This window comes from Cupressus sempervirens, chromosome 5, assembly GCF_028749045.1.
Source record: "Cupressus sempervirens isolate cs-2001-9-10 chromosome 5, ASM2874904v1, whole genome shotgun sequence".
Lineage (NCBI taxonomy): Eukaryota > Viridiplantae > Streptophyta > Pinopsida > Cupressales > Cupressaceae > Cupressus > Cupressus sempervirens.
Window position 1 is genome coordinate 90,805,115 of NC_143122.1, and position 27,516 is coordinate 90,832,630.

At 39.6% G+C, this 27,516-nt stretch overlaps 1 protein-coding gene across 6 annotated transcripts in view; it reads left to right on the forward strand.

Moving 5' to 3' along the window:
- Positions 1–27,516, forward strand: part of PTAC14 (plastid transcriptionally active 14) — a 358,101-nt gene that overhangs the window by 227,870 nt on the left and 102,715 nt on the right. For all 6 annotated transcript variants that reach the window (XM_089828749.1, XM_089828750.1, XM_089828745.1 and 3 more), the window contains one exon: positions 8,886–8,991. In XM_089828749.1, coding sequence (XP_089684875.1) covers positions 8,886–8,991 — 106 coding nt within the window. The remainder of the gene's footprint in view (positions 1–8,885; positions 8,992–27,516) is intronic.

Genomic DNA, 27,516 nt, shown 5'->3' on the forward strand with positions numbered 1-27,516 from the left:
TTCTGTAGCCGACGGTCTGGCAGTGTTTTTGACATCTGTAGCTGATGGTCCGGCGGTGTTTCTGTATTCTGTAGCCGACGGTCCGGCGGTGTTTTGTATTCTGTAGCCGACGTTGTCGATAAATAGTTTGTAGCGGATAGAGTAATTGTGGCCGACAGACTCTTTCGGGAAGGTTCGGCGGTAGTATTTATATCCCGTCTGGGATCATTGTAAATCATCATTCATTTACTATTGCGAATATTATTCTGCTATTTTGTTCCATTGTCTGTATGCGTTGTTTTCTTTACCAGTACGGTAAACATTTGGCGCCGTTGCCTTATGAATCTGGAAGGTAGGAGGAATGAAGATTAATGCCAAATCAGCTTAACAAGGATTGAAATAAGGCGAAGGGAAAAGATGGAATCCGTATTGCGCAAGAGAATTTAATTTTGGCACAGCAAGCCGAATGCCAACGGAGATTTTAGAAGATTGCCAATGGAAACCGCAGTGCGGAGGATTTATTGGAGGAGACTCGGCAGCGGGTGGAATTGGTGGACGAAGCACGGGAGGAGTTCTTGAATTTGTGTTCGCCAAGGGAAGAAAATTCAGACGGAAGAGCATCAACTCGCATGGCTTGTAGTACCGACGGAGCACGAGCGTGGAGTGACCTCTTCGTCTAGGATAGACATCCGTGAGAAACAATTTCAGAGGATCCTTCGTCTTCACCAAGGTTCGCAGCTGTTGACACCTCCGGTGTGGGAGTTCAGACTGCTGGTGTGGGAGTGCCGACCAGTGTAGGAGTACAGACCTCCAGTGTTATGGCGGGACCCAAAGAAAAGCTGCCGAAATTTGAAGGCGATGGTACAGCCGACCCCCTCCGACATTGTAAGACATGTGAGACGATCTGACGGGCAAATGGAATCACAGATGCCGACGAATGGGCCAGGCAATTTTCGGCAACCCTATGGGGTGTCGCAATTGATTGGTTTTTGGATATGGATCTGCAACAGCTAAATAGCTGGGATAACATTAAAAAGGAGTTCCTGGCGGAGTTTAAACTCTTGCGGGATGATAATGAAATCGTAGCAGAGATTTTCAATACCAAGCAGGGGAAGCACGAAACTGTCCGTGTCTATGCTAGGAGATTAAAAGACATAATAAACAAAATGGAAAGCAAGCCGGCAGATGGATTGCAGAAAAGGTGGTTTGTGGACGGCCTACACTCACAGTTGCGGAGGAAGATGAAAATTGTACCACCATCGTCATATGCCGATGCTTATAACAGAGCACTAGACCTTGAAAGTGCGCAGAAGACAAAGAAGAAGAAAACCAGCTCCTCTGACTTTGACGATGACGAATCTACTGGAGATGATAGCAGCGACGACGAAGGTAGTAACAAAAAGGTTCGTGCCTTACAGAAGGATATGGTTCGAATGATGAAGGAGTTTAAAAATATGCAGAAGGAGCCAAAAGGTAGTGAATTGTGGTGCACGGAATGTAAGACCGACGGTCATACTAAAGGATCGTGTCCGAAGAACCAATTCTGTGACATCTGTCAGATCATGGGACATTCGACAAAAGATTGCCCCTTTAACATGAAAACAAGAGGATCTCTGCAGGTGCTTCTCACACAGGAGGCCTCCCCGTTAGGTGGTAACGGAAACATGAATGCCGCCGGTGCTACATCTGGAGGATACAGGAATAATAACAGAGGGCAAAATAATAACAATAATAACAATAATAATGGGAGCCGAAGTTGAACTCAGTATGATGCAAACGGACGGCCGATCGTTCAATGCCGAGCGTGTAATTTGTGGGGTCATTTTGCGCGGGATTGTACAGCGGCAAACACACCGAAATTATTATGCAGATGGTGCGGACCCAGCGATCACGAAGATTCCAAGTTTCCAAAGGCTGGAGTAAACTTGATCACTGTTGGCACGGATGTAAGGAGGTTCTGGCAATTACACGGAGGCAAGCGGAGGAAAAGAGAAAAGTGGGGGAAGCGCAGGCGGACATTACAAAGGCATCGTCGGCGGGGACATCTCAATTGAAGGACATCACCAGCACCTTGGCAAAGACCTTCATAGAACAAAACATTGTACGACAGATCTTACAAACGGAGATACCGGTAAAAATAAGTGACCTCCTTCTCACAATGCCCCAGTTATGGACGGCCATTTTGAATCATACACCGTTTTCGAAAGCACCGGAGGAGACAGGAAGGGATAGTAGGGAAGTGATGACAACAGACCCAATGCTGCTGGCACTCACATTCGGACGGCATCCAACGGTCGTCGAGATGGGGATTTTGGGAAATGTTTTGACAAACACAATTGTCGACGGAGGGTCTGGCGTGAATGTGTTGCCGGAGGATACTTGGAAGAAGTTGGGAAAGCCGACATTGTGGCCACTTGCATTTCAGTTGCTCACGGTAGACCAACATGGAATCAAACCGTTGAGAATCTTGAAAGCGCAACCGGTAACAATTGGTACGCAACCATTTTTATTGGATTTTGTGGTTATTCCATTGAAAAGAAAAGGATATGATGCTATTCTGGGACGAGATTGGTTGGTGCAAGCAAAAGTAAAGCATGATTGGAAACGAAATACCCTACCAAAGGAGGGCGGAGGCAAAAGATTCACAATTGACCTGCACACACAAATGGTCAGCAAGGAGGTAGCATCGTCAGATTCAGAAAGCGATGACGAAAGTGATGATGAAGGAAAGAAGAGAATGGAACCGGACGAAGAAGGAATATTGAGATTAGACGGAAGATCGAATGACGACGACCTAGACTCGGTGAATGGCCTTTACCATTGGCAGATAGAAGACTACGAACTGTTTTCGAGTTGCAATATGTTAACGGTCGACGAACGTGACAAAACAAAGGAAAATGAATGTGTGGAGGAATGCAAGGAAGCGGAAGAAGGAAAAGCTGCCATGGTTGAAGCTGAGGGGAAGAACATACAGGCTGAACACAAAAAAATGAAAGATCCCATTGTCCGGTACATGGTGAATGGACCGCGTGGAAAAAAAAGGTTACAACGCAACATAAAATTATTGGAAGGGCACCGACAGCAAGGAAATAATCCAGTTGCGCGACGACCGCAGGCACAGTGGGCCACGGAGGTGGCACAGAACAGACGTAAGGCATACGACGGTCGGAATGAAATCAAAGTGGAAAAGTTTAAGGCCAGATGGGTTGGACCATATCAGATTCGGAAGGTTGGCAACAATGGAGCAATCAGATTATCAACTTTGGACGAGTAGAAGGTACCTTTGGCAGTCAACGGATCCAAATTCAAAAAATATGGTGCTAGGAAGACTCCGTCGCTGTCACAGGATGGCCACCTGACTCCGTCGTCGTTGCAGAATGGCGACGCCTGGAGCCAAAATGGAGGCACCTCTGTTATTTGATTTCTTAAAAACAAAAAAAAAAAAAAAAGGAGGCCGCGGACAGAAAGGCCCACGGGCTGAGAAGTCCGCGGGCAACTGCTATCCGCGGGCAGTGAAGTCCCGCGGGCAACTACTGTCCGCGGGCAGTGAAAGTCCCGCGGGAGTATAGCGGAAAATCCCGCGGGCAGAAGACCCCGAGGTGTGAGTTCAGCGGAAGGTCCCGCGGACAGACTGTCCGCGAGCTGTTAAAAGTCCCACGGGCAGATGTCCGCGGGTATAAAACATTTGGCTGCCAAAACTATAAACCCTACCAAACATGCAATGCAAAACAGATTCCCTCCTCTGGGCGTAGCTGTGCCATTCGATACAGAGCAGAAAGATGTTATTTGGATACATTCAATAAACAAAAAGGAATTGTTGTTGAGGAGCGTAAGTGAAGGTTGTTTATGTTGCTGAATCAGAAGCTTCGTCACCAGTTGGGCCGTCATTGGACAAGGAAAATCAGGTTGGTATTGGTAGTAGTAAAGATTGTGCTACGGCTGGTACCTATGGTGCAACGGTGAATGGTTGCCTTGACTGCTGCAACATCATGGGTTCAAAATTAGCCACGGGCATAAAACGTCTGAATCCTCCAGCCAGACTTCCGCTAGAGACAAAAAAAAAAAAAAAAAAAAAAAAAAACACAACGACAGAATCAAGTTGTTCAGAATGAGTGATAGATGATGCCAAAGGGAAGGGGACGCATCCGTGGTTGCCAGAAAGAGTGCAGAATCGACAGATAATGATAGAAATGGTGTGTTCCGTGCATTTCTGTGTGGGTTGCGAAGTGTTAATTTGGTCTTGGCGGCGAGGGGCGCTGCCCCTAGACCCCCAGTCGTGGCGGATATCAGTCGTGGGAGTCTAACCAGTTGAGAAGAGTTGAAGTTGCTGCAGGCATGGACTTTCTATGTACCAGAGGCATTGGGAGCAGGTGTTGGCTGTGAGGCTGTCTTGGTGGATGCGTAGAGAGCTCGGGAGGAGCTGATCATCCAGTTGGAGGCAGTGCAGCGACACTTGGCTCAGGGTACCGAGGAATTGAAAACAGAGAAAGCAGCACAGGTGGCTATTAAGGTCAACTTGAGGAGACAGTATTGTGTTAGCAGAGGCTACAGATGTAACGGGATGAATGTGGAAGTGATGTGACAGAAGTAGATTTTTCTTGTTGTAGTCACTTTGATGATATATTTTGTTTGTTAATTTGTCTCAGATATGTTGTAATTGTCGTCTGGAGATGACTTTTCTTTTTGGGGGGGATGGTGTTAGCTGACTGGATGGTTCTGGCGGTATTTTGTATTCTATAGCTGACGGTTCGGCAGTGTTTCGGTATTTTGTAGCCGATGGTCCGACGGTGTTTCGGTATTCTGTAGCCGACGGTCCAGCGGTGTTTCTGTATTCTGTAGCTGACAGTCTGACGGTGTTTCTGTATTCTGTAGCTGACGGTTTGGCGGTGTTTTGTATTCTGTAGCCGACGGTCTGGCGGTGTTTCTGTATTCTATAGACGACGGTCCGACGGTGTTTTTGTATTCTGTAGCCGACGTCGTCGGTAAATAGTTTGTAGCGGATAGAGTAATTGTGGCCGACGGACTCTTTCGGGAAAGTTCGGCAGTAGTATTTATATCCCGTCTGGGATCATTGTAAATCATCATTCATCTACTATTGCGAATATTATTCTGCTATTCTGTTCCATTGTCTGTATGCGTTGTTTTCTTTACCAGTACGGTAAACAAGCTTTCGTCAGATTTGATCCCCGTCCATTTGCTAATATTTCCATTCATAGGAGTAGAGGTAAAGCAGCAAGTAGTTCAGTAGTTGGAGTTCATTTAAGAAGAAAGTTAGAAAAGGAGAAGCATCATTGATAGACATACCCTCCATCATCATTACCATCAACATCATTTGGTGCTAGTATACATTACAAAGCCAGACATCATCACCATCACAACGAGAGTTCGACATTCCTTGAATGAATAACATAAGCCCGCCTCTGTGATTAACTAGCAAATCACATTAATATAGCTGAGTTAGTATCCACAAGTGTAAGGAACGTGGAGTTTTTCTCATGTTCTTCATGAGTATTTACTTTTCAAGAAAGGGATTGAGTGTTTGATATTTCGTATCAAGTATTCAATTGCTATATGTTATGTAGTGGTACAAAACTGACATCAACAATACCCTCTACAAATAAATTACTCTCCAACTTCTTATTACTAAAATTGTCATAGTCAAACCTCTCCATGCTGGTCTGGTTCAAAAAGTCAAAGCAAAAACCATTTGTGCCATCATCACTGAAATAAGATGTAGAATTGGCATTAGCTTGTAAAAGGACATCATTATATCTGCTTTCATTATGGGCATCTTTTGAAGATGTATCATTGATCTCAACTATTCCATCATTGACACTATTGTCATCAGCATCATAGGAAAGCTTTAAATGTTTAATCAAGGCTGTTGTTTTGTTTTTCCCTTGATGCACACACTCATTAACAGTAACTGCATGCATGTCCAAAAAGTCATCCTGAAACTCTGTCATATAGTCCTTGTGTATCAAAGTACTATTCCATCTGAATGATATCCTGTATACCTCTTTTCAATTTCCCGTTTCTCATTTTTTCATTGGAACAATCTTATTCATTTGTTTCTGATTTTTTTTTAAAGATATATCTTAGTCACCCAAGAAGCTCATGTACATACTTCATGTTTTACCAATACTCGCTATAACTTATTAATTTGATGCAATTTTTCTGACTTCGTCTTTGACAACTTGGATTCAATTCAATCAACTCTTCTAGTAGTTGGTCTTCAAAAGTTTTCATCTTTCTTATGAGGCCCCTCAAGATGATAGGATAATGTACTCCAATACCCCTGCAATATGCTGCCTGCTCATGCCTTGTGCTTTTTTGGTTTTGAAATATGTTTGTAATTGATTTACAAAACAATGTAAATTGCAGACAGTATAAACAGTTGCAGTAACTAACACTTCAGAAAATTACAATATTCAAGAAACCCACAAGCTCAAATAATCCAGAATTTATTTGTGATCTGAAAACACAAATTTTCTCAAAAGTAGGAAAAATCTAGATCACTAAAGTGCATTACAAATATATTATTGACATACCCACAAAATGTAGCAATAAAGAACTCTAGGTTGTTCACTTAATCAACAAGCTGACATTAATTGAAATGGATGCTAGTCCCAGGAAATCTCTCCGATCTCTAAGAAAGAGATATCTCTAAGTATGGTGCCCCAAGATCATTTGTTGTTTACAACTATTTGGTTGATTATCATAAAAACCAGTTAATTGAAATCCAGACCCTAAATGCCACACTTAGAGCACAACTCAAAGAAGGTCGATTTGATGCAGGAATAATGCAGCAAGTCTGGACTCTCACTAATCTGAACCAAAAACTCTTCAAACCCTAGTTGCACTTCTCAACAGAATCTCATTTCCTTGTTGCAACTGTATTGCCAAAAAAGGAAAGTGTACAACCAGGCGAAAGAGAGGTATATCCACATCAAAGCAGTAAATTATCTCCTCAAATTCTCTTATTATCATCTCTCAAATCTTCATTGCAAATTGGCTTCTCATAAACTAAAGATTTAATCAATTCTGAAGCCTGATTTTGATTCCTAAATGAAACCACCAGTGAATTATCCAGATAGGATCTTTCACCAATGTAGAAGATGTTTCTTGTTCAGGGCTTCCATACTCACAAATCATGAGTTGAACAAAGTCTAACTGTATAACTACCCAGGGTTTTCTCAAAGAGAAATATCAAAAATAATAAACTCAATATGCCAAATGATCTCTCATTTCCCCTATTTATAAGTTCTTTAGGAATCTTCTAGAAGGTCCCTTTTAAAAACACTAAAATAATAATTAAGCCTTTTAACTCCAAAAAGTAATTTAAATTATTTTTAAATCATTCCCAGCAGTTAAAGTCTCTTTTAAGCATCCCATCATTTAAAACTTGCAATATTCTTTCCAGGGATCTATATCATTGAGGAGCCTGATAAATACAAGTTTTTAAAATGATAACCTTAGTGTAATTAATTGAATATAGCTCAATGATACCCAATTAGCCACAATGGTCAAAATGCATTGAAATTGAAATCTAACTGCGTATGAGTGATCCCGATAAAGATGGTAAATAGACTCGATTGAATGACTTACTAAAAGTGACACTTCCTCCAAGAAACTTGGCCCAAACTGGAAGTTGGAAATAATATCTTAAAGCATCATATGATTCCTCCAAATCCTCTGAATTCAATGGTAATATCAAGTTGACTCTCTGACCAAGCTTACGAACCCAGCAAGTCAGCAACAACTGTATTGCTAGAGAACCTAAAAATGGGGACATTACATATTGGCTAGTTCAGATCACTTAGTTTGCTACATCTCTTTCTTTGATTGTTTTGCTCTAAGAAATTATTATGGTTGATATCTTAAAGCATCATATGACTTCTCCAAATCCTCTGGATTCAATGGTGATATCAAGTTAACTCTCTGATCAAGCTTACGAACCCAGCAAGTCAACAACTGTATTGCTAGAGAACCTAAAAATGGGGACATTACATATTGGCTAGTTCAGATCACTTAGTTCGCTACATCTATTTCTTTGATTGTTTTGCTCTACAAAATTATTATGGTTGAGTGGTTTTTTTCTTTAGTTTATTAATTTTCATTTACTGTAAAAGTTCATTCAGAGCTCTCAAAGCACGTGAGTCCTTAAAGGTGCACATGGATTAGTGTATGCCAGCTGTGCTTGCAACGGTGGGCAGCCTCCTTGCCTTGTTGGAGAGACTGCATGCCATGCAAAATAGCTCTCTACCACTGTAGACACTTTATGTATATTTAAGCAGGCTAGATAATCATATCCCGCCTGAAATGGGTTTATGTATACTATAGTGCAAAATTATAATTAACTTTACATTATCATTATTTGTTTTTGTACTAGTTAATATGTTATATAAAATATGAATTGATGATATTTTAGTTTTCCTCAACTCTCATGCATCCTGATGATGGATCATGTAGTATGATCCGAAATGTTGATGACAAAAAAACTTGCACAATCATTCCCAGAAATCTTATAGAACACTATATATGGATTGTGGAAATCTGATAGCTTTGGTTTAGGATGGTATTTTTACATATATAGAATATGTAGCACATGCTATCAGCTTGGTTTTGTTTTACATATATAGGATATGTAACACATACTAGTAGCTTTTCCAGTGATATTTTTGTGTAATTGTTTGCAAAACCATTCACACATCAGAAAGCCAATTGTTTGTGTATTTTACTTTAGATATAAAGCATCCAACATCTGTGGAAAAATCTAATCACTGCACTAGTCATGTCACCGTACCATATTGGATTGCTACTCATAATATTGGTTCAATATTTTATGCATGCTTGGTTAAGTTTGTTGATGATTCTGACATAGCGTTTGGTTTTTGGTTCAATAGAATACTTGGGAATCAATAGAATTTTTGGGGAGAGCCAAGATACATCTGGATTCATTCCTATCAGCATTTTCTCTTTCAGGATTGATGGATGAATTATATCACAATGGTATGTGAGCATTTTATATCTAGAAAATATATTGTTTGATTAAACTTGAAATTGAGATTGTATTACTATAGTGCTCAAAACAGAGTGTTTTCTCCTGAAAGATACTCACATGTTCCTGTGCCCAGGTTGGTTGAAGTTTACAGCATTCAATTGTTAGAAAGAAATCACTTTGTTAGTTGTTGGTTTCCCTACAAAACTTTGCCCTCAATCAAGTTTTTTAATATGGAATCATGTTATTCTTATCATGTTATCAGTACCAACCCAATTTTGTTTTTCATCTCGATTATTAGTTCTTGGTCTTTTTGTCAGTAATCTGTTCTATAATAATAAAATTAAAATATAAAATGAATAAATATAATATAATTACAAGTTTAATAAAATGCCAAGAGATATGTAATAATGAGTTGTGACTCCCTCAACATAAAATATAAAAGGGAGAAGAGTTCATTTGAAAGGGGATATGGAGGAAGGAAGAAAGGGAGGAGCATGGGAATTGAAGAAGTATTAATAGAAGAAGAAAGGAATAGGAATAAAATGAGGAAAGGACTCTTTCAAAAGATTATATTTAGGGAGCATTGTGACTCTTTGAAAGTGCTGTAATTATGAAGGGTTGTGTCCCTTTGAAAAAGAGAAAATCATGAAGGGTTGTTAACTCTCTTTCAAAGGTAAGTAATGATGAAGGGTTGCGACTCTTTCAAAGGTGGGTAATTATGCGAGGTTGTTACCATTGCCAAGGGAAATGATGAAGAGGTGTGACTCTTCCCCTGCTCCCCCACATTGGAAGATACAAAATGTAGAAGGTTTCATTTGGGGAGGACATTCAAGGGAGATGAATTCAGGGGGAATTATATTATGCTCAAAGGGAACAATTAAAAGTGATGGCTCATTTCTTATAAAAGGTGATGAACCTTTCGCCAATAAAGGAGAACTTAACCGAACCATTCAAGGGAAAAGAACAGAAGAAAAACACATATTGGCAAGGATAATTAAACAAAAGCAATCAACAAAATATAATTATGTCAAGGAAGATCAAAGGACAGTCAGCAAGACATAAGATATGTCATTCAATGAAGTTCAAACATTTAATACAAGTGAATAATCTAAGATTGACCTTTAGAAGTCTATCAACAAATAGATCAATGAGTTATCTTTGGATCAGGGTCTAGGCATTGAACACACTCAGCTGCCCATATGATTTGCGAGTACAGCTATCAATAAATTTAGAATCAAGTCAGCATAATTGCCCAAAGAACTAAGAGAACTTGCACCATGTAAAGAGGCTGAGAGGGCACTTACATAATGTAAGGAGTCCAATGGGACACTTACATCATTTCAGGAGTCCAAGAGAGAACTTGCATCATGTGGGAGGTCTAGAAAGCAGCTACCTCATGTAAGGAGGCTAATAGGGGAATCACTTGACCGAGAAATCCCCTTACAACTTCATCCCGAATTCTGCAATTTTCCATGCGTCTTTGTGAGGATGAGACATTGATAGGGAAAGCAGGTCCAAGGAAACTGCAAAGCAAGCAAAGAGGACTCTAACATACATCCACTTTTGGGCTTAGCTTATGGCTTCGTGCAAACCTTTCTTTCTTCCTCCAATCTTTAATATGCTTGCATAATGATAGTATCATAAAAGATAAGATAAATTTATTAATGTCCAAAAAGAGACCATAAAAGGGTCTAAAGGAATGAGAGCATACAACCAAGGCATCCATCAACAGCAGGAGCACCAAACGGTGTCTAGAAAAAGAACAAGCAAGAAAGAAAAAGAAGCAACAAGGGAAAGATTAGAGGTCCTTCCTAGGCTGGAAACAGACCAGCTCAAAGGATATTGTCTAGGGTGGGGGTGAGCTTTGCGAGGATGAGACATTGATAGGGAAAGTAGGAACAAGGAAACCGCAAAGCAAGTGAAGAGGACTCTGACATAGATCCACTTTTGGGCTTAGTGTATGGCTTCGAGAAAACCTTTCTTTCTTCCTCCAATCTTTAATATGCTTTCATAATGATAGTATCAGAAAAGATACGATAAATTTATTAATGTCCAACAAGAGACCACAAAAGGGTCTAAAGGACTGAAAGCATACAACCAAGGCACCTGCCGACAATGGGAGCACCAAATGGTGTCCAAAAAAAGAACAAGCAAGAAAGTAAAAGAACCAACAAGGGAAAGACTAGAGGTCCTCCCTAAATGGGAAAAGAACTAGCTAAAATGATACGGTCTAGGGTGGGGGTGAACTTTGGATCATCTTAGAGTACCGCTGAAGGTGGAGTGCTACTGTCTTGTGAACTCGTTGCGAGGTCTCACAACCTTGGTGTGACTGAAGTAGGAGGGTTGAGCGACTGCTTCATGCCCTAGGCAGGACATCGATGAGAAAAAGGAATTGATAAATTGGCCCAAAGTTTGTCTTGAAGGGAATAGATCCTGTAAAGTGTGGTCACATAGCCATGTGTCCTAGAGGTAAAGAGAAAGACACCACTGATTGATGTACCTCAAGAAAGATGAAAGGGATCTGTACTCTTGGAAATCTCCCCGTGATCTCACAATAGATTGGACAGCTAAAGATGAAATGAGTCTTCATTTTGGCCTCTGCTAAGGCACGAAGGTGACAAAATCACTCAACTCTGTCAATCAGATGGCCCGTTTGGATGTAGAGATGGTGGGAACTGACTCTAAAGGAACCCAAGGAGATGCAGAGAGCATGTCTCTAGTGCCACATCAAGTAGGAAGGGCACACAATGATCCCATCCTGACTATCCATATAGTGCTCAATATAAAAGGCCATCCTGGAATGGAGACCTCTCAGAGTGTTGCTCCAGGTCGTGATAATATATTGTTTGTAAATGTCACGTCTAGCATGCTTGTTCAACTCCTGCTGTGAGGGAAGGAGGTGAGTGGGAGCATTTAGAAAGAATTGAAAGGGAGGAGACGATCAATCTTGATCTTTGATCGAGCCTAGCAAAGAAGAAGCCTGGGCATACTAGCATTGGGCTTTGCCATCAGGATTGGAACCAGCAACAATCGTAAAAGAACAATAGGCCAAGTAGGAGTATTTGTGATGACCATCAGTTGAATCAAACTCCCAAAAACAGCGAAGAAACCAAACTAGGTCAAAGATGGACCGGAGCTTGAAGGGATGTGCTTGAACTTGGCTAAAATGTTACTCTGAGGAGTTGACCGATGCCATTTGATGATGTGACCAAGGAGAAGGGTCTAGACTCTCCTAATCAAGACCCAATAAGAATCTAGGAGAGAGGGCCCACACACAATAGAGTCGTAGAGCATGGTCGGTTTGATTAATGAGTCCAAAAGGGACAACTTGAACATAATTTCTTGAAAGTGATGTCTGAAGCTATTAGGATTATTGTGATATGATGTGGTATATGATTATTGTGATATTCCTATTAGGATTAAACAATGTAGTTTTTGAGTCAAACTTATTGATCCATGTTTCATCAATAGTGACTTACAAAATCCATATTTTTTATTAATGGAACACTTAGCACTTATTTCATCTAGGTGAAACATTGATCCTTCGTAGGAGCTCACCCTTCCCAATACTATTCCAAATCATAGTTAATTATGGAGTTTCCTTCACGTTTAACCCTACTTCACTTGCTACCCTATGTATAAAACCTTTAGCAATTGTTGTGCCTAATGAACCACTCATTACAAAGCTCCTTTATCTCACTAGTTGATAGATAGGAGGTATTTTCTACAAGTCAAATTGTGATGTTGCTATGAGGCTTATACAATTTTTTAGGCAAACTTGTTTATCCATTATTCATGAATAGTGGTTCACAAAAACCCGTCTCTCATGAGAATGAATATAACACCTAACACTCATTACATCTAGTTGATGCTTATAGAGATGAACCATTCGATCTTCCGAGGAGGTCACCCATCCCAATACTACAGTAATATAATAATCACTTCCAGAATTGGTATTCTCATGATATGCCAAGGTTTTGATGTGTGCTAGAATTGATATTCTTGGTGTTTATCTAGTTTATGTGTGTTTGGGTGTGCTCGGACAAATTGACAAGCATCTTTTGGCACTTGCTCACTTCCCATAGTAGTTTTACAGTCAATTTTTTGAATATTTTTTGACATGCAGAAATCTTCTCTCAGTTATTTGGTCCTTGTGAAATGGCTTGGATTTCAATCCCGGTATTATCCGAGTTGTATTCCTAAGTTGGTCAGGGTCGAGTTTTGCTTGGTTCCTTCCCTAGCGGTTGGGTTCTTAATGGGTTCGGACCCTTAAAGCACCCAACTACTATTAAAGGCCTTAGATAGAACTTGATTAGGACCCACATGAACCAGTGATTGCAGGTGTCCAAAAAAGGGCCTCACATGCCATTTATTTAAATACTAAAAAATGAGCTAGAACCCTAATTTTAACCTCAAAAGAATGTTTTTTTCTCATAGTTATTTCATTTTTTTCTCAAGCATTTTTTACCAGTTTTGCTTTGTTCTATAGCTGTAGCATTTTCCTTCGAAGGTTAACAATGTTGAGGACTGAAACATGCATCAAAGGCTTAGGAATAGTTGGGGGAAGGGAAATTTAACAATCATAGATGAGTAAACCTTCATTTTGTTCAAGTTTTCAATGAAATTTTCAAGAAAAAAATCAAGTTTTTTAAAAATAAGAAGTTCCGAATACTATTTTATACTTGTATGCATATCAAAGGGGTTATAGTGCAAAGAACACTAAATATCAAATCAAAAAGTATTCACAAAACTAAATAAACGTAACTTCAAGATAGACTAAAATGAGCTCTCAATTGAGAATATGAGCCATTAATGGGCTCTCTCAATGAGAAGCTCTCTTGTTGAGTAGCTTTCTCTAATTAGATAGGATGTATGCTCGATTCTCCAAAGGCTTCAATGGTGTTCTTGATGGATTTTGGTTTGGGTGAATGGATTTGATGTAAAATGGCTTTTCAAAAATGGCATTATGGCTTTACTTCATGATCAAAATGGCATTACTTTGTTACTATGGGTGATTGTGTTAAAATGGCTTGGGAGAGGATTCCTTAAATAGGCAAAGGGCTTGAGGGATCAAGGGCTAGGATGCAAGGATGGGAGAAAGCTTATGGAAGGTTTAGATTGAATGAGAGGAGAGCACATGGATTGTGCTTCCTTACAGCCAATCAGGGAGTGACACATGTCACAGGGTCATTGGTTAGAGCTAGAGGGGTTGAGGGGTCAACAAAGGAGGCTCAAAGCTCATAAAGACCCTCATAATAGCTTGTAAGAGCAATGAATGGGCTTGTAAGAGTCATTTATGGCTTTGTGGGCTTCATAAAGTTTTATGGTTGGAATATTTGTGAGAGAGTTGAAATATTTTGACTTGGGTTGTATTAAGAAAGTCTTAAGCTTGACTTAGGAATGTGCAAATGATTAAGGCTTGGATTAGGCTTGGGTTAAGATTAGATTAGGCTTGTTAGAGATGGGCAAGTGGATGGCATTTAATGAGGGTGGGTGAAGGAGGAGATATTTGTTGGCTTTGGCTTGGGTTAGCAAGTCTTAACCCATGTTTAGGAAATGTGACAAGGTTAGGGGGGGATTAGGATTAGGGTCAAAGATAAGGATTGACATCTTCTAGAAGAGTCTAGGCTTTGGATGAGGATGAAGACTTTCTAGAAGAGTCTAAAACTTCCTAGGATGAGGATAAATAAGGTTTTTAGGAAATAAATAAAGTTTTATTTATTTCAAGGGTTTGGGTTAAGGAGATATTTATTAAAATATTTTTAATAAACATGAGAATTAATATTTAATCTTAATTAAATATTTTGAGTTGGGATTAGGGGTAGGAAATGATGGGATTAGCCTTTAATCGAAATTAAAGAAGGATTAGAAGATTTTGGAAGAGGTTAGTGGTCTTAAGGAAATTGGTCAAGTTTTGGGCAAAAAATAAATAAATAATTTATTTTGGAATTTTTGGTCAATTTATTAATTAAATAATTAATAAATAAGGAAATAATGGTTAAATAAGATTTAAACATTTTTGGGAGGGATTCTTTAATTAAATATTTTTAATTAAGATAAAGGGATTTAATGGCATAAAAATAAATAAATAAATTAAATAAATAATTAATTAATAAATGATGACGTCATCAGAGATTTTCAGAAAATAAAAATACTTTATTTTCTAAAGGATTTTTTAGGTGTCTACAATAGTGCCAATTATTTTTTAGTTTTTTGCAATATTTAGGTTCACTATTTAGAGTCAGACACAATGGTTAGATGTGGAAGTCGAAGCTCTAATTCAATTGTTGGGGTGTACCCTTTCAAATCTGATGTAGCTCTTGTCCCAAGAGAATTATCTATATATGTATGTATATATATATGTGTGTGTGTGTGTATATATATATATATATATATATAAAACTATGAATTAAATATTGAATAATAATTAAAATATAATAAATAAATTTTGACAATTAGAAATTTAAACTTATCTACTAATTAATACTAATATAATAGTATAATATAATAATAATAATAATCAAATTTATTGATTTAAATGAATAACATAATATAATTTGTTATTCAAAAAGATAATAATAATATATGAATGATTCAATACTATTATCATCTGATGAAGACATAAATGAAATTGAATATAAATAATAATAAGTAAATATGATATATTATTTGGTTAGTAAGATAAATGATGGACCATGTAGAGACACAACTATTTAGAGAGACATATCATATATATTATATCATGTACTAACAATCTATTGTGGGTTATAAGCTCATTATCCAATCCAAGAAGAGGGGACATTACAAAGGCATTGCCTAGTGGTGGGATTTTTATTTGGCGGTGTAATCATTGAAATATAGAGTATTTAAGCTCATACTTTTGAGTCAAAGCTCACTTCTATTTCACATTCAGAAAAGGAATATAATGAGATTGATGGAAATGGGCTGCCAAAGCATTTAATCCTACAATATATTAGAGACCAAGAGGTGTTACTACAATTGATATTGGTACCCAAACTGATGCTAATGATGAACAAGGTTAGTTGACCGAGCACTGAAAGGAATGGAGGAGAATTAGATCAGTTGTTATTTTGTCATTGATATCAAGACTATTTGACTTACTGATTTCTGTAAGTTGCCAAATTATGTGAAGGATGTGATGAGAAAAGAAATAGTTGGTAAAGCTAGAAAATGAACTGAAGAAGTAATGTTAAATGTATGAGCTTAAATGGGCAATTAATGAATTGCTCTTTGACAAGGTAATATTGGTTTGATTGTTTTACATGATTTGATGAGAGTTAGGAAGATGTACAAGTCAAATATATTGGTTGGTAATAAAGGATTGAAGTTGTCAAGTGAAAAGTTAAGGAAGAAGAGTGTGTTACTGAGTTAGAAATGGTGTTTGGTAAGCAAAGATAAGAAGAGTGTGTTATTGAGTTAGAAATGGTGTTCGGTAAGCAAAGATATTGTTCGGTAGAAGTGTACTGAGCATAAGTTTGAGAACAAAGTTTGTAAGTGTTACCAAACAAGATATTGTCGACCAAGTAAACAGTGTTGACCAAACATATGAGGTTATTCAGTAAAGGAAGAACATAGATTGGTGAAGGAGAACAATTTTGATTAAATCAATTATGGGACGAGATCGAGTGAGAATCTTGAATAATCTAGAAGATTCCAAGGAAGAAAACAATTTTTTTAGTGAAATCTATGGATGAAATTGGTTAGGTAAGATCAAATGGAAGAGATTCAAGGAAAAGTTTGTGATCGAAGAAAAAATTGACGTTTCAAGGTAAATTACAATTGGCACGATGCATTAAATTTTTTTCTGAGCACTAAATACATTGAATGTAAGATGAGACGCAATCAAACGGTGAGAGGAATTTAGGTAAACCCTAATGAATGTGATTAAGCGACAAAACAACGATTATATAAAGGATGAGCAAGAGTGTTGTTGTAGCTGATAGTTATTGATAAGCAAACGAAGACAAAAGAGTCACTGAGCAGAGAAGAGGCAAAGTAAAGTGTGATGGAATGAGATGATATAAAGTGCGTGTTGATCAACCAAGTTAAGAAGAGTGTGAAGAAGAGTACATAACAGAAAGGAGATCTGAACAACCAAAGGTAGTTTCTATTTCTACATATCATTTCACTGTTATTTTCTAACCATTGTAGGAGAAAATGTCTTAATCGAGTAGATTTTACAGTCCTATTTGTAAATCCTTTGTAAGGTGTCATTCTAATGAATGTAGCAAGTCTTTTAATAAGGCCACTCATTGAGGAGTGACAAATCTAGCTGATCTTTGTTAAAAATCCTCTATCAGGATCACAGTTAGTAAATGTGTTTGTCACCTTTAATAGGGTTGGCTCTTAACTGAGCTTACTTCAGAATAGTGAATTTCTTTGTAGGTGGCAATTTATGTGGTGGTCTTTACCCAAATCGGGTTTCCACATTAAATACTGATGTTAATGTGTCATTGGATGTGTTGCATGCTATTTCATGTTTTCATATCCTAAAGTTTTAAACTGTTGTCGGTCAGTTGCATGCTAAATCATATTAGTAAAGTTTATTTTCTGATAAGTTTAAGAAGGTGTAATTTTTTTTAATGGACTTCAGATAACTGATTCATTCCCCTTCTCACTTATCCAACAAGAGGAAGCTGATAGGAAAAGAAATGAAGAAAGGATACTCAACTCTTGGCCAAAATAGGCTTGAGGAGACCTCCTAGTGGCTTGGTAAGATCTATTGGATCACACCATTTCTTTCCATTGCCACCACCTTTCAAACTAGGAATTGTTACTAAAAGAGAGGCCCATTAGATTCATCGTTAAAAAATGAAATTATATAGTTTGTTGATCAAAGTGTTGCTTGTTGCATTTATGCCAATCGGCTTCCATATAGCCTTGTTAGAGCACCCTATTGGTGGTTGATGGTGACTACTATTTGCAATACATCTCCTACTTATGTTAGGGTTAGGTATGAAAAGTTGCGAACCACTTTATTGGCGAAGAAGTAAGATGAAGAGGAAAGCGTTGGTAGAGACAACTGAGAGTGATCAAGGTTACATGGATGGACGCAAGTGTTTCCATTTCTGATGCATATAAATATTGCAAGACTAGGCCATTAATCAATGTTATAATAGTGTCCCCTAGAGGGGAGATGTTCTTGAAGGTAGTGGATTGTGAGGGATAGGCAAAAGTTGCAAGTCTCATTGCCAATATCCTCATAGAATTAGTTGAGATTGTGGGGCCTACAAATATTGTCCAAGTCATAATGGACAATGCCAAAATTTTTAGGGCAGCTAGGTGTAATGAACCCAGCTGGTTCACACTACTGTGATGTTGAACAATTAAGAGTCTTGCACTCTTGTGGTTTCTTCAGAGTATATGAGCTTGATTTTCAGAATTAGATAAGATAAGATAATGATATTAATGTCCAACAACAAACCAACAAAAGGTCTATGGAATTGAAGGATTACAACAATGAGGCCGATAGTAGCAGGAGTACACAAAGGTGTTTGAAAATAAATACAAATAACAAGAGAAAGCAAACAAAGAGATAGAGAGGAGGCCAAGAGAGAGACTAGGAGTCCTTTCTAGGCGAAAAGAAATCAGTCGTTGAATGATATGCTTGCTGATGAGTAGAGGCCCTGCTCTGTCTCTGGCCACTCTTAGAGGAGTGTCGCTGGTGCAAAGAGCCTGTACGGGATTTGATGCATCTGGAATGTCTGGTAGATTTAGTGGAGCTAGAAGGCCTTTTCACACCTCACAAAGGAGATAATGGTGTGAAGAAGGCAGTAACGAGTTGAGTAGATGAATGTCAATGTGGTATCAGTGACTAGATCATGCTATCACGGAGCATAGTGGCCTCTTGAAGATAAAGTGCAAGACAATGCTGATCATAATAGCTGAAAAAATCATAGAGAGAAGCACTCCCAGAATAGACAGAGAAAATCTCCCTCTGATCTCATAATATATAGGGCAACGGGTGAAATGTCCCTTTTCTGATTTTATATGATATTTCAAGCCTCTAATCAGAGCTTTAAGATCAAACAAACAATATTTCAAGGATCCACCAATTTCTCAATAAACCCCAAATCGGGTATGTCGGAAATAGTGCCAAAAACTTCATAGCTTCACATATTATTAATAAATCTGAAAGTGGACATTTTTTATAGAAATTTCAGCAGCATAACAGCCTACAAAATGACATTTTCATATATGTATAACATTTACACAACAGCTCCCAAACGGAGGACAAAAACAATGCTCATCGAGCTCCTGAAAACAACACAAAATAGCCGAAAACACCACAAAAGCACTGATAATCTATCACAGAAGTATAATCACAACCAAATACATATATTCAGCTCTATTTTAACATCTAAAAGTCTGAAATACAACAGCAACCCAAACTGATATGAAATACTCAACTGGAAACACCAAACTCTTACAAAAAAACACACTCGAAAACCCACAAATCTGCACTGTTCAGCACAAAGGAAAACTCTGCATGAGCATGCACATGGAATGTCTTCAAACTCCTGTCCTTAGCCTTCCTGGAAACTTGCAAACTCCCGTTCTTGGGTCTCCTTCTCCATAGGTTTGGCAGCCTCTGAAGAACAACAAAGCAATGCGCAAAAATCAAGTTCTAGAATGAGCCCAAAATGCCTCCAAACCCCTTAAAAGAGGGCATAACCCTAACTCACATCCAAGAGGGGTTAATAAAACATATTTTAATAATAATTTTCATTTATTAGTCCATTAGCTTCCAAAGATTATCCCCTTTTTCCGAAACTTCACCTTTTTGGGCCTGCCTGCCTTAGCAAAGATTATTATTTTTAATTATTTGAAAAGGGGACATGACAAGTCCTCCCCTTCCAAATATTGCTTGTCCTCAAGCAATGGCTGAACAATAGACCAATCAATCCACCTGGATCCCAAATGTAGTCATGAACTATACTATTGTCAATTAACACAGGCTCCTGCAATATCCTCTGGAATATAACCAAGAGGAATCCATAATCAAAATGACAATTACTGCTCAACCAAACTCCAAAGTCACAACTTCCACAGTTAGAAACCCACGAGACACAAACTCTTAGAACATCAAAACTCAAGTAAAGTGGACAAATCAAATTGCCAACAGAGTAAATAGCATCAACGCATCCCACTGGCCTATACGGAATGTACAATCCAACTCTGCAACAATGGTGAATGCTCCCGAATGAAACTGTACCAAGTATGGAGAATCCACACACTGTACAACTCCTGCAGTCAACACAACTCTGCAGATTATCGGCCACTATCTCATAACCATAACTCCCATGCACCCCTGATGGTGAAAAGCCATCACAAGATAAACAACAAGAAATGGAACCCAAACCAAGTTTGTCTGCCATCAACTCCTTAGCACAAGGATAAAATGCTAACTGATGTACATACCCTGCAATATAATGTTGATAAAAAAAACCAACCTCAGTCAACAGCTCACCATGAACAAGTGATACAAGCCATTGTGACTGATCACTAGCTAAGTCAGGAGATGTCATAGCCAAAGGAGTAGAATCAATAACAACACTCGTTGAAGCATCACTCCAAAACTCCTGCTCTAAGTCATGTATTATCAAGCTGTCAACTGCAGGACCTATCGCCAACAACTCTCATCACGAGGCATCAAACTATCCCATAACTGATGATAAGCATAGGAACCAAAGTACATCTCTGTATCATCATCTCATCAACATGGTCATCAAAGGTGAATTGATGAGCATACCTCACAATGTAATGTCGATAGAATGTGCCAATCTCAGTCAGTGGTTCAAACTGCAATCCAGATGTAACTAACTGCAATTGATCACTAACCAAGTTGGAACTGACTACTACCTCTGAAGACATCGCCAAGGGAGTAGTATTACTAGCAGGAACCATGGCAACTGTCGGCTCACCAACATCACACATGGTCTTTGATACATCATCCCTAGTCTTCGTGCCATTAGTACTAGAGGTCACCACCATGTCAGGCATACCACAACAATCTGTTGTAGCACCCAACTCAACTGAACTTGACTCTAGTGGGGAGAAACCCGATATGCCAATGTTAGTATCAAGGACGGATGCATCCCCATCTCCACTGTCTTTGACAATCTCGACCATGGACATCCTCAGATCACCAGACACCATAGCTTGTGACTGTATAGAATCTAGTAAAGACTGTAGTTGCTCTAACTCCATGGTCACCTTAGCCAAATGAAACTGTGACTCCTTGAAAGCCAACTATGTACTCTCAAGAATCTCAGAAGTCACCTCAAGCTACTGAGTAAGCTCACTCACCTCATCTTCCTTGGCCAACAATGCATCGTATGATGTACTGCCCCACTCCATAAGATAATCTCTATCGGCTACCAACTGCACATAATCCTGTCTCAGAATCTGGATAGCCTCCCATAAAGAGTGGAACTCTGTCAAGGAAAGATAACTGCCTCCCTACTCATCACTAGTAGAACCCCATCCATAAACGGCTAACAACTGACGAGCAGCATCAAAATGCTGGCAAGCGATAGCAATGTCTTGCTCACTAACTCTCAACTGATTAGACACATGATGACACTGGCTAGACTGTCTCCTACAAACCTCCTCTGATGCACTGTCTAAAGGAGTATCCTCAAAGTTACTAGTCTTTAGAGTATTACCATCCATATCCTGTGAATCAACTCCAAAGCGCATATTAACATATGGAGTATCAAAAAATGTAGCACTGATGTCTAACTCCTCTGTACCAAAAGAAACTGCCAACGAAACTAAGTCTTCAAAACTACCCACTGCATCCTCCTGGATGTCATCAATGCCAATATGATCCTGGGACTCATCTGTACACACTGCCAAATATGAAAGATCATCAACACATTCCAGCAAGTATGGTCGACTGGATATATGAACAAAGCCCAACACCAGTGTATAAAAACTAATACCAACATCGGACAAGCTGCTGGCACAAGAAAAGACAACACCGTGCAATCTGCTAATCAAATCCATGATAGCACCCAAACAAACACTGCTACCAAAAAGTGTTAAAGATCTCCAGTCAACTAAATCCCAAATGCCAATATAACAATCTCGAGTCCATATCTGTAAACTAGAATTAGCTGGTAACTCAAGAAAACTCCTCACCTGAGTAATATGACCAATACCAACTAACTCCACATACCTGTCATGATGAGATAATGAAGTCACAATACTGTCTTTGTTCACTTTCAGCTGGCTGGACAAATCATGTGAAGTACTACCAGCCTCAACCTCATGTGTCGAAGCATCTAACTGTGCCTGGTACTCTTTCTCAGCAAAGTCATGAATGCTCAATGTCTGCTCATCTCTACTAGGTATCTCACCATCATGCACAACAACATCCTCATAATCATCATCTGAACCCACTATGCTGTAGTCACTACCTGTTGTAACTATACCATCCTGAATACCTGTGACATCACCCTTTGACGACCTGTATACAATTGTCTCAATTTGAATATCAAGTTGACCATTACTATCAATTTGCGTAATATCCTTTCTCACTACCTCCTGTAGCGGAGTAGAATCTGAGACCTCAGCCTGGCTATAAGCTAGTTTCTCAAATTCCTCATGCAAGTTCTTGGTAATTGTGTCATTTGCCCTGTGAGAAAATCTGCCAAATAGAAATCCAGTCAACTTATCCACCTTAGCTAGGTCAGACAACATGTCATTCATTATATGGTGGTGCTCAACCAACTGTTCAGACATGTCATGGCTTATTTTCCTAAGTTTATCTCGAATGTCTAAATAACCATCCTTTCTATTGTTCTGACTCTGGATATCAATTGTCCAAGATCGTGTCCTCTAAGACTCTGTACTATACCTGTCCATTCTGGATAAAGTAGAGTGTAACCCCAATAGGTTATAACTTCTTATAACCCATAAAGAACAATTGGCCTCACAAGAGAGTCCAAGAGAGAGATAACTTGGACTAGATATCTTGGAAATGACGCCCGAAACACTGTTTCTCAAGCAAAGCAAGAGAACCCATACCCTTATTAACTCTGGGTTGAATAACTGGTCTCATACTAAACCATGGTCCAGAATACTTAACCCTTAGATAAGTATAAGATATAGTGATCTCAATCTCTTGACCCTGAAAAAAGAAGCGAAGATGGGAAGTCTTTAAACAATTGAAGATCATGACTCGAGTCTTACCCAAGTTAACCATAAGCTGTCGCTGATCACAAAAGGAAGCCAAGCCATCTAGAAGCCTTTGTAAACTGTTTGGAGAGGAAGTAAGGAGAACCACATCATCAGCAAAAAGAAGGATGGAGATCAGAACCTGGTGAAGATAGCAGCTGTCTCTAGGGAACGTAGACCTCAGGAGGAAATCTTCAAGCTCATCAATAAATAACCCAAACAATGTAGGGGAGAGAGGACATCCCTGCTTAAACCCAATGGTGTTATGGATCGGATCTGAGAAGCCCTCAGGAGCCCTGAATTTTCCAACTATAGTCTCAAAGTTTCATAATAGAGGTATGTAACATCTCAGAGATACCAATCTCCTTAAGCCTCTCAAATAGAGCCACCCTAGGGACAGAATCAAAAGCTTTGCGAAAATCAACAAAGCAACAATAGACCTTCTTTGATCTGTGTCTAGCCTCCTCAATAATAGCCTGTGAAGTGAAGGTATGATAAGTCTAATAGTCTACCTGGAAACCAGCCTACCCTCTAGCCCTACAACCCTTCTTGTCCAGCTCACTACATAGTATTAAGGGTTGTTGCATACAGTTTGGCAAATGTGTGCCCAATCATGACAGTTTGTAGTTCCTCGGATTGGAGACAGGGCCGGTCTTATGAATACGATAAATCAGATGCCTAGACCAAGAAGTCGGAAATCCAATGTGAATCACTCTATTAAAAGGAATAGAAAGATAGGGGCCTAGAACCAAGGCACTAAACTCAAAAAGCTCAGCCTGAAAACAACCCTTATCAGCAGCTCTACTACACTTCATGGATTTGGTGGCCTCAAAAATGTCGGAAGGGGTGAACAAGCAATTGAAAGGAGTCGAAATAGGATGGATAGAAAGCTGCCCTGGAATGTCATAAAGAGGCATGGAGTACAAGGTAAGGGAGCGAAAGTCGAGGGTGGAGGAGAATTGCGGGGGAAAAGAGTGCAGCAGAAAAGCTGGGGATTGTGGATCAGCATGGAGCAGAGGGATTTGCACTTGGAAGCGGCAAAGGAATGTTTCTTACTACGAAGAAAATGAAGATAAGACGAGCAAAGGTGGACAAAGTCAGTGGAGCAAGCCTCAAAAGAAAAACACATAACACGATGGAAAGATTTGCAATCTGTATCGAACCACTGGTTCATAGGACAAGTATTACGATGGTTGCAGCGAAGGGGCAGAGGAGGGCGATGAGGAATAGAAGGGATGGCAAACTTCTAGATAGTCGTCGCAAGCAAGTGAAACATGGAGGTGGCCTCACATGAGTCAGAAAAGCAAGAAGGGTTGAGGAGTCTCGAAAGATGAGTGGAAAAGAGCTCACAATCACCTTTTAGAAAACGAAAGTGAATGGTTGAGCGAGCCATGATGGATAAAAGATGAGGTGCTAAGAGAGGGGGTGAAAGAAGAGAGGAGAGGCGAAAGTGAATATTGAGGACAACATGGTCTGCAAGAGGAAGGTGCATGATGGTGAAACTGTGAATGCAAGAAATGAATGAGGGACAGGTGAGGACATAATCAACGACACTAGCACAACCACAATGAGGTCAACAAGTGAAGAACTCAGATCGAGGAAAGCAGGAAAGGCTGTTCAAGATCACCAAACCAGAAGACACAAAGCCACAACAAATGTCTACCATAAATGTATAACGACCCAAGAGCATCCTTAGAATGCTGCTGAAGCCCAAAAGAAGTTGGTTCAATCTCAGTGGAGCAAATGGGATCCGAACTGTGATCATAAAGCGGAGTTTGAAGTTCTCTGGTTTTTGCAATGAATTCCTCAAGAATAATAATGTCCCCTAGAGAAGCAAACTAAGAGAAAGTCTCGCAAAGGTCAACAAATGGGTCTCTGTCGTGAGTACCATGAATAGCATAATGGGAGGAAGTTGGGAGGAAATAGCAAGCAGCCAAATAGAGATCTCTCTGATGGTGACACTTACGGTCAATGTGGACCCACATAAATCTGGCAAACATATCTGAGTGTACAATAGAAGTACCACTAAAAATATCCTCCTTAATCAAACAAGCCACATTGCCCGAGCCACGTACCCCACCATAAGCACGAACCTCCTCTCTACATATAGATAACCATTGATAACTAGTAACACCCGAAAGAGGACGTACAGGGCTCTCATGAGTCTCAGTAATGACAAGAATATTTGCAGATCCCAGAACATCACATAAAAGACCAAGCAATGACCATAAAGACCCATTATGATTCTAGCGGTTAACAAGAAGGAGCAAGTGAGGGTCTTCCTCTTGTTTGACTGCTAGTGGGACCATTATTTGGCCTCGAGGGTCTACCTCTCTTCCCAACCATTGGGAGGGAATCTCTAATAACTGCTTTCAGATTCCTGATAACTGCCCATTTACTAGCTCTCCTCGCCTCTGCAACTGTCCCTCGCACATGTTTTAGCTCTGTAACCTGTGCCTTCGTGAGATCTTCATCTAAGAAAATCTTGGAAGGGAGAGAAAATAACTTCCTCTTAGGTTAGAGAACTTGAAGCTTGTTTGCAAGTGAAAAAGTTCTGATAATTAGGATGTCCTCATGTCCAACCCAACACTTATCCAACGTGATATTAGTAAGACCAAGTTGATCATAGAGGAAAGAGCATCTAGCTGTGAGAGGGAGTCCACGAACCCGCAGGTTGAGCTCATGAACCTGTCTCACCCTCTCATCTTTGATCTTACCCGGCACCATTTTATCAATACTAGCAAGAGGTGTAGTCTCTGTGCTACTACAAAGGGAAGCCCATGACTTAACTTTCAATTCGGTTTTCAAAACTTGAGAAGAGTGCTTAGCTGCGGTAATGGATTGTTGTTCTTTGATGGCATCAAGTCCCTCAAGTTGTGCGATAATGGAATGGATATTGGTTTGTAGGCCTGTTGTCTCAGTGGTGAAAGTATCTGAGAAGCTATGGAACAAAGTCGAATTGGATGTTGTGGCACTCTTAAGTTCAGAAATGGTATACGTCAAGGAGATACCCTGCTCCCTCAATTGCATATTGTCCATTTCTAGCTTGGAAATCCTGTCACACAACCTTTGATAGGTGAGGAGTTCTTTGGCTTGAGTTGAACAGGAATTGCCATTGTCTGCCATAGCCAAAAACAAGCAGAAAACCAGTAGAAAATGATAACCTACGAAAAAGCATGCAGAACGCAACCCAGCTAGAGAGAAAACAAGGTAGTAGATCGACAGAAAGGAGAGAGAGAGAGAGAGAGAGAGAGAGAGAGAGAGAGAGAGAGAGAGAGAGAGAGAGTTCACTATTAATTGCAATGGATGAACACTAGAACCTGCAGCTGCCAAAGCCTAGTAGACACATTCACAAACACACAACGACCACCCCTGCGAAGAGATCTCACATCGGGAGAAAGGGCACACACTTCAAGAGCACACATGACAAGAGCAAACGCAGAGAAGATGGACGTTGACGCTAGGAGAAAGGGCACACACGGAATGAGCTCCCTCACGCCGCCAAATGGATGAGTGAACACTAGTTGAAACTAGTAGTTGAAACTAGACGGATACACGTCGTAAAACACCAGCTACTAAACCCAAGAAAACTTTCCAAACAAACATGCAAAACTTTCCAACACCAAAAGCCTGCAAGATCAATGACTGCAGTCTTTACCGCATAGGTTAATTAACTAATGCACACAGATAATGAACACAAACAGTAACAACAGTATTCCTTTATTCGGATATGCCAAAAGATTACATAATGCTTCATAAGATGATTTACAATGATCCTAGACTAGGTATAAATACTTTTTGCCGAACCTTCCCAAAGGAGTCCGTTGGCTACATAATATGTCTGCTACAAACTATTTACCGACGACATCGGCTACAAAGTACAAAATCTACCGACGACACCACTCCATCGGCTACACAATGTTTACCGACGACAATTACAAAATATTTAAAACAAATTAACAAAACCGAATACATTAACTGACTAACAAGAACAAGATAGATGACTTCCACATTCGTCCCGTGCGCAACCTACGATGCATCTGTAGCCTCTGCGAACACAATACTATCTCCGCGAACACAATACTATCTCCTTAATCAAGATGACCTTGATATCCACCCGTGCTGCTTTCTCTACTTTCAATTTTTGGGTACCCTAAGCCAAGCATTGCTGAACTGCCTTCAACTGGATGATCAACTCCTCCCGAGCTCTCTATGCATCCACCAAGACAGCTTCACATCCAACACCTACTCCAAGTGCCTCTGGTACACAGACATCCATGCTTGCAGCAACTCTAGGTCTCATCAATTGGTCACACTTCCCACGATTG